At 38.6% G+C, this 8,954-nt stretch overlaps 1 protein-coding gene across 1 annotated transcript; it reads right to left on the reverse strand.

Annotated features, from left to right (window-relative positions):
* Window positions 1-8,078: 8,078 nt before the first annotated feature.
* On the reverse strand, window positions 8,079-8,489 carry LOC138889554 (uncharacterized). The gene has a single exon (XM_070172879.1). The coding sequence runs from the start codon at window positions 8,487-8,489 to the stop codon at window positions 8,079-8,081; it is 411 nt and encodes a 136-aa protein (XP_070028980.1).
* Window positions 8,490-8,954: the final 465 nt, after the last annotated feature.

The raw sequence follows: 8,954 nt of genomic DNA on the forward strand, positions 1-8,954 counted from the left end.
AGTTAGGCCCTTACCCCCACTAGAATCCACTATTAAATACCAACAATTAGCATAAAGCATTTAGTTCTCCAAATAAATGCACAGAACATGGTGATGTCCATTTGGGTTCAGGGAAACCCGGCGGACTTTGGACGAGGCTATCTTAAAGAGTCATTTTGCGGACAACATAACTGACTCAGCTAGGTTTGACCATGACGCATGCACAATTTAAATAGTGTAAGGTTTCTATGGGCTTTTAGACTGGTACCCTTGAGCGGACAACTCAAGGGGGGAAGGCACGAAACCGTCGACTACACCATTGATCGATTAGTTTTACCGTAAATACGTCTATTCCGGATTTAGGGGTTGATAATATCGGAACAGCGCAACCACTCATTATAAGCATTGGTATAGGATTTGTTTGGTAGAGTGGAATATGATGTTAAGCATGATTATGCAATAATTAAAAGCATGTTGACACATATTTGCACATTTAAGAAAGCAGTAAATACAATAGTTCCATAATTTAAAGCGGTAATTAAGGAAAGCAGTAAAGGAAAAGAAATAAAAGGACAAGTTTGTTTTGCAATCGAAAAGAAAATTGAATGCTTAAAAGAAATAAACAAATAATTGCGCATAAAGAAGCATAAATTCACAATAATAGTTTGAAATGGTAAAAGCCTAAAAATCCCCAGCAGAGTCGTCATGCTGCCGCGCCCCTTTTTTCTCGCGAAATCGGGTTTATGACATTTGGGAGGACAACTCATTCCCTTTTGGGGAATTGGGTTTGAATTGAAGAGTCGTCACCTAATAATTAAAGTGTATTAGGACACTAGGAGGGATTTGTTTTGAGTAACCATAGATTGGGTAAGGGCTTGAAATTATCCCAAGGGGAAGGTGTTAGGCCCCCCTCAAGATCCACTAGTGTGGTTCCCGGCCCGACAATTATTCTGACTTTAAGCACAAACAACACGTAGGCGAATAAGACTTCAAATAAGAGGGAATTTTTCACATGACAGTTACAAGTAAGAAAACTAAAAGAGTTGATTTTGAAGAAACAGTTTAAAAGAAAGAAACAAAGGAAAGGGGAGGGGGTCCTAGGTTTATTAATAATATGGATCACCCTACACAACCTCCGGTAATCACTCCTTAGTGAGGAGCTACACGTGATGTTATCACGTGGTCATCATATCCATATTTACCCTTCCCACCCCATTAAGGTATTAAAGCGCGTAATGGTCTCGTTTATTTATTACATTCTATTACCCGTCCCAATCGTATCAGTCCCGAAGGCATTTAGGACAACTCATCATAAAGGGGAGGGATATTAGGCTTATTTGTGGTTTTAAAGGTAAAAATTCTAAGGCGACATGCAAAACATGTATAGCAAGTTGGGGGAAAGCACATAACAAGCAAAGGCTCAAACAGACCACCTTTAAACCAAAAAAGAACATAATTTAGCATGTCTTCCACATACTATTTAGGGTCTGATTAAGAATTGAAAAGTTGAGGCAGGCTGATTTATCACATATTTTCAGATAAGAAGTCTGAATTAGGCCTGCCCGCTGGTTGTAATTAATAAAGACTGATGTAGTTTATAAACTTTTACCATAAGGCTTGCCTAAGTGTTGGACAAGGGTCCTATATGCAAGACATCTACTAATTTCAGAAACAATGAACTAAATGGGTACTGGTTAGCAGGAGTTGCCAGCTTATTAAAGAAAAGAAATTTTTTTGCAAAAGTTATAGGTCCTGCAAACGTAAGATATTGTTATCACTGGTTTTAGGCTTATAAGCGAGTGAAACGATTCAGACTTGATGGGTAGTTCCTATAGGCATGCTTTCTATGCGTTGTTGATTTTAAAAGCTTTTATGGACATGGTAAACAATGCAGAAAGCCTATAGGCATGACATCTAGATGCTGATGCAAGATTCAGATTTATAGGCATGGTATCTATATGAGATAATGCAGAATCCCTACAGATATGGTATCTATATGAGAGTGCAGAAATTCAGAAATAACCTATAGGCTGGATATCTATATGAGAGTGCAAAAATTCAGAAATTCCTATAGGCAGGATATCTATATGAGAGTGCAGAAATTCAGAAATTCCTATAGGCAAGATATCTACCCTTTGCATACATGGTTATCCCTCCCTTTTCCACTAGCCATCCCTAAGAGTTTATTATAAGTTATTATAGCCCTGAATGAAATAAGAAAAAAAAATACATCAGAATTAAAAGTACAACCAAGGAGAGCCTAATTCAGACTCCATGTCTGAAATATGAGATGAACCAACTCCAAAAGATCATTATCCAAAGCCTTTCTCCCATCTGGATGTGTTAGAGTTCCCTAAGAGCCTTATATGGACTCCGGGCAGTGCTCACACCCAAATGTATCTCCAGATTAAGACATAGTGCAGTGTGGAAGGGCCAGCCCTCAGGTGTCCAAGGTTAGAGAGAACTCAAGGTCCCAAGGCAAGGCTCACAAGAGGGGGGCAGAACATAGGGACTAAGAGAGAGTGCAAGTGCAGAAATAGAATTCTGAGAGGGGAAAGGGAAAGGGAAAGCAACTCACATCAATACACATAGCGGTATAGGGAATGAGGAGGTGTTAAAGAGGCAAAAGAAAAGCAGGGTGATGGGCATACCCAGCAACGGGAGATGTTGGCACACCCTCAAGCCTGTTTGCTTAGAGGTTAAGACCCTAGTGGATCAAACTTAACTCTTGGAAAACAACTTACATTGCCATGCCTTAAGCCATAACTTAGAACACATAAGGCTAATAGGGGAATGGGGTTCATAACAAACAAACAAAAGGAAATCAACATGTCAGTTAAAGTGCTGAGATATACATAAGTAGCAAGCAAACATGGACACAAAAGCTATAAATACGCATTGTTGTGGTGCAAAAAATTAAATCCGGACATACCTGTTTCAAAGGAACAAACAATGAAAAGCAGTAGGTCTTGTAAACATGCCACAGTGCAGGCAAGAAAAGAATGTTATTGTGAGTAACTATACGTTCAGAAGAGGTTCTGAATTGTTTTCTCTGTTTGTGAAAGAGGGTTGTGCCTTTTATAGTGTGAAAATCATGAGGAAATAAGGTAAGAAAATAGTTAAGGAACTAATTGTCAATCAATTACACAAGACTTCCCTTAATTAAGGGATTCAGATTCAAACGGGTAAAAACAAATTAAGGAAAGAAATATGAATAAGCACTTTGTGCACAACATGCAATTAAGCGTAAATACATAAAGATTATTTAAGGATAGAATTTCTAAAATATGCAGTTGCACAAACAAGGCAAGAAAATCAATTAACAGCCAGTACATCAAAGGTCAGGGATCTTGTATGAATGAACCGATTCAAAAAGATGGGAGAGATTTTTTTTATCTTAAGGGAAATCAGCAAACAATGGAAAGGGAATCAATCAGACCTATTTAGAAGGAATTTGAATCAATCACGAGTTGAAAGCCTTTTTAGAGGAAGACTCATCACATATAAAGAGCACACCAACACGTTGAGTTGAAAGAAAATGTTGTGCCATTGCAAAATCTGTAGAAAAATCCAGTGTAGGATAGTTTAGCAAAAAGCCAGAAATATATGCAAACACAGATATCCAAACTCAATTCAGAGACTCGAAGTTGGTCTGAAAGAGTTAGGGGTTCTAAAATAAAAACCCTAGTTCAATTAAATCACATAATCAAACTTGGCAGAACCCCCAAATTCTAGGGTTTCCACCTTGAATCAAGTACAGAGATGAGAAGGCAAGTAATCAAAACAGGCTCGGAGGTTTTAGTTCTATGAAACCTCTTGCATGTTTCTTTCAATAGTAGAAACCCATGCGAGAACAATGATAGCAAGAAACACGCAAAACATAGTAGCAAAATTCGAAGAAAAATAGAGTAGAAGAAACTAATACGAAACATAATAGAGAAGACTGATAAGAACAGTATAAGAAGCATGCTAATAAATTTTAGAAGAAACTTTAAACAGAGCTCGGTAAAAGGAACTTATTAAGGAAACTTAAGAACTTAGTAAGAAAATATAGTAGGAGAAAGTTAGAAAACACTTAAATACTTTCAAAAAACCCTAGATTGGAAAAGAAAGATTTTGAAAGTAGTTTTTTTGAAAGAAAAGTCAGGAAAACATTTAAGACCTTAAGGAAAGCGTGGATCTAGAACAGATCTAAGGGAATCGGAAAAACCTCGAAAGGTTAGGGTTTTAGAAGAACCTAGAAATGAGAAAGGCTTTGAAGAGTCACCGCTTTGAGTCGGAGAGGTCAGGATCAGGCCCAAACAACCATGGTACGCCGGAGCAAGGCCGGTGATGGCCATGGAACCTCGAATCGACAGAGGTCTGGGTACAAACCTTCAAGGTTAGGCCTTTAATCTTTAGAGATCAGGTGTGTAAGAGCAAGAGAAGGTAGGTATAAGACTACCATAGCCCTGGAAGCCATGGATTCTGGTGGCTTTCAGGGTGGAAGCATTAAGAGGCGGTTAGGGTTCTGAGAAGAATCGAGAGAGTTTGAGAGAGTGGAGGGTTTCAGAGGCGGCAAGTAGGTGAAAATGACTTAGGGTTAGTGGGGTTGGTGAATTAAAAAAGGAAAGGAGAGAATGTGGTCGTTGATCATTTTGATCAACGACCTGAATTAAATGAGGAGCCGAGCGAGTTGGATTTAATTGGGTCAGGGGCGTTTAATTTTAGGAATTGGGCTGGGGTTCAATTGGGTTTAATTGGGGTAGAATTTAGGCTAAAATTGAAATAAGTAGGGCTAGTATTTACATAGCCACTTTCCCTCATTTTATTTTACAAAAAATAGTAAAATAATTTTTAGAAACAAATTAAAGGTACTAAATTAATTAATAATATATAAATATCAAATTACAAATACTGGCATCAATTTTGTGATCATAAACGCAATTAAATCTTAAAATAGGCTAATATTGCAATTATATGCAATTTAGCTTTAAAATACTAAATAAATATGTAAAAATGTGCAAAAGATTACCTTAGCTATATTTTGGTATAAATATGAGAGTACAATAAATTAATCACCAAAAATGATAATTTGGGGAATAATTATTGGTTTTTTTACTGATAAAATAGGGCGATATATTGGTTTAAAAATCTTTTAAAAATTATGAAAAAATAATAAAACATTTTGACATACTTATATATGCATACATATGCTATTTTGAAAGTATTTTGCATACAAAAATATACAGGAAAAAATTAGGTATCAGCAAGAGTTGGCATTTTTCCACCTTCCTTTTGTGCGGTCCGTGAGACAAATGTGCGGCTACAGAGCATTTTTGCTGCGACAACTATAATTGTGCGGTCTACACAATTCAACTGCAGTCCTCAATTCGTTCAACAATTAACCAGATTTCTTTCCAAAATTCCTATATTGCACACTCATCCCCGCAACACACTTCAACTCAAGTTAGCACAAAAATAACACCTAACTACAAAAGGAAAAAGAAAAAGAAACATGGTTGCCTCCCAAGAAGTCGTCGGATTTAACATCGTGGCACGGCGTATAGTACCATCAATTGAAATAAATGATTGCCATGACGTGGCTATCTCCAACTTTTCCCAGTGCTTCACCCGGTGACCATTGTCTCAGAATACTTCACTATTTTTGTTCTTCAAGTCCAATGCACTAAAAGGTGTCACACCCATAATTTCAAAGGGACCACTCCATTTAGACTTTAGCTTCCCAAGAAGCATCCTCAACCTTGAATTGAACAATAATATGAGATCGCCCACCTTGAACTCTTTGTTCCAAATGTATTTATCATAAAGATATTTCATTTTTTCTTTGTACAAGGACGAAATTGTGTAGGCATGGTACCGGAATTCATCCAATTCATTCAATTGTGCCATCCTCAAGTTAGCGGCCACATCCCAATCAAGATTTAACTTCTTTAGAGCCCACATAGTTTATTCTCAAGTTCTACCGGAAGATGACAAGCTTTTCCGAATACCAACCAATTTTGAGACATCCCGATAGGTGTCTGGTAAGTCGTCCAATAAACCCATAATGCATCATCAAGTTTCTTGAACCAATTCGTCCGGTTAGCATTCACTTTTTGGACAAAGTACCCTTTATCTCCCGGTTAGAGACTTCCCCTTGACTGCTAGCTTGAGGATGATATGGAGTCGTGACTTTATGAGTAACACCATACTTGCTAAGTAAAGTGTCGAAGGACTTGTTGCAAAAATGTGACCCCCCATCGCTTATAATAGCCCGCGGAGTGCCAAACCTTGTGAAAATATTCTTATTCAAAAATTCCACCACACTTCTTGCCTCATTGTTGGGTAGAGCAATGCCCTAAACCAATTTGGACACATAATCCATCTCAACCAAGAGAAACTTGCACAACGGGTTCACCACCTTAGAGAAATCTTTGATGAAGCGTCGATAAAACCCCGCGTGACCTAAGAAACTCTGCATGCCCTTTACCGAAGTTGAAGGTGGAAGTTTAGAAATCACCTCAATTTTTGCCATATCAACTTCAATTCCATTCTTTGACATTTCTCCCAATTGAGCACCAAATTCTTTTCTTCGCTTCTTGCCAACACTTTATCCAAATTTGCAAGATAGCTATCAAAAGAATCCCCGACCACCGAGAAGTCAACCCTGAAAACTCCAAGGTAGTATTCCACCATACAACAACAACAACCAGTAAAATTTCATTAGTGAGGTTTGGGGAGGGTAGTGTGTACTTAGACCTTACCCCTATCCCGAAGGAGTAGGGAGGTTGTTTCCGAAAGACCCTCAACTCAAGAAAACAAAAGGACAAAAGGAGATAATATCAGTGTAACCACGAAAATCATAGGAAAAATAGGAACATGAAATCCAGAAAAAGATGCAAAGCAAAAGAGATAGCTAGTAAAATAGGCCCTGCACTGACAAGCGAAATAGTAAGACACAACATTGCCACTAGAGATCTTAGGAAAAAACCTTACCAGACTAGTCTCACAAAGGTAAGAAGTAGTCTTCCACCATGTCCGTGAAAATAGTCATCATACACCTTTGAAAAGTCGTTGGTGCATTGCATAAACCAAATGGCATCCGCTTGAAGACAAAAGTACCATAGGGACATGTGAAGGTTGTTTTCTTTTGATCTTTCGGAGCAATAAGAATTTGGTTGTAGCCCGAATACCCATCAAGAAAGCAATCGAAAGCACGGCCGGCCAATCTATCAATCATTTGATCTAGGAAGGGAAGTGGAAAATGATCCTTCCTTGTGACTTTGTTGAGCTTACGATAGTCCATACACACTCTCTAACTAGTCACCGTTCTTGTAGGAATCAACTCATTTTTGTCGTTGGTGACCACCGCCATGCCCCCTACTTCAGAACCCATTGAACCAGAGAAGTCCATGAACTATAGGAGATGGGGTAGACAACCCCGACATCGAGCCACTCGATAATCTGCTTTTTGACAACTTCTTGCATAGACTCATTGAGTCTTCTTTGATGTTCAATATATGGTTTGGCGCCTTTCTCCAAGTTGATCTTATGCATGCAAAATGTGGAGCTTATCCCTCGAATATCCGCAAATATCCACCCAATAACCTTCTTCCTCTTTTGTAGCACCATCAATGTAGAATCTACCTGCACTTTAGTCAAACAAGAGGAAATCATAACTGGTAAATTAGAAGAAAGACCAAGAAACTCATACCGAAGATATGGACGCAATTGCTTCAACTCCAAAGTAGGAGGCTCTTCAATAGAAGGCTTTGTACGAGGAGTTTTCTATTTTCAAGATCCAAAGATAATTTATAGGGTGCATAATTGTACGACCCCATTCCTTGCAAACAGTTCACACATTCCATAAAGCCATCCATCTCGTCATCATCAAAGTTGAGAAAGATGGCCTCCAACATATCACCAACATTGATCAAAACACTTGTTTTATCGATAATAACATCGGTCACCAAGCCCACAAAAGAGCACATCTCATTGCTATTTGGTTGTCGCATGGACATACACACATGGAAAACCAATTTTTCATCACCTACCCGAAAAGTAAGTTCTTCGGCTTCAAAATCACAAAGAGCCTTTCCCGTAGCAAGGTAAGCTCTTCAAAGAATAATCAGCACCTCATAATCGACTTCACAATCGAGAATGACAAAATCCGCAGGAAGAATGAATTTATCAACACGAACCAAGACATCTTTAATCACTCCCAAAGGTCTTTTCATAGTACGATTGGCCATTTTCAATCTCATAGCGGTGGGCCTTAGTTGGCCAAATCCCAATGTCTTGAAAACTGAATAGGGCATGAAATTGATACTTGTCACAAGATCAAAAAGAGTTTTAGTAAACTCGGCACTTCCAATTGTACAAGGAATCATGAAATATCCGGGATCCTCCAACTTAGGAGTCATTGAATGCACAATTGCACTCACTTGATAAGTGACTTTGATAGTTTCAAAATTCATTGACCGCTTCTTTGTCACAAGATCCTTCATGAACTTTGCATAACCGTGCATTTATTCCAAAGCTTCAACTAATGGCACATTGATTGAGAGACTCTTCATCATTTGAATAAGCTTCTTAAATTGGTTTTCACCATTTTGCTTGGCAAGCCTTTGAGGGTATGGAGGTGGAGACTTAGGCAACGGTTCCTTAGCCCTTTGCACTACCGATTCCGGTATGTCAGTAATGTGATCCCTAGACGGGTTCAACTCCTCTTGAGTCACTTCCACACTATCATCAATATCAATCTGAACACATCATTAGATTGCACTGCATTGTTCAGGATCTCTTCTTCTTGCACCAATTTATCTTCATCCACAAGTTGCCTTTAGCTTGAGGTAGGTGCATTCCCACCTGTTCCATTTCTTGTAGTAACGGCCATGACACACCCCGTGTTGTTACCACCCTTTGGGTTGACCACCGTGTCACTTGGTATTGCCCCCTTAGGATGAGTATTTAGAGCTTGAGAGATTTTCCCC

This window comes from Nicotiana sylvestris, chromosome 4 (assembly GCF_000393655.2).
Source record: "Nicotiana sylvestris chromosome 4, ASM39365v2, whole genome shotgun sequence".
Lineage (NCBI taxonomy): Eukaryota > Viridiplantae > Streptophyta > Magnoliopsida > Solanales > Solanaceae > Nicotiana > Nicotiana sylvestris.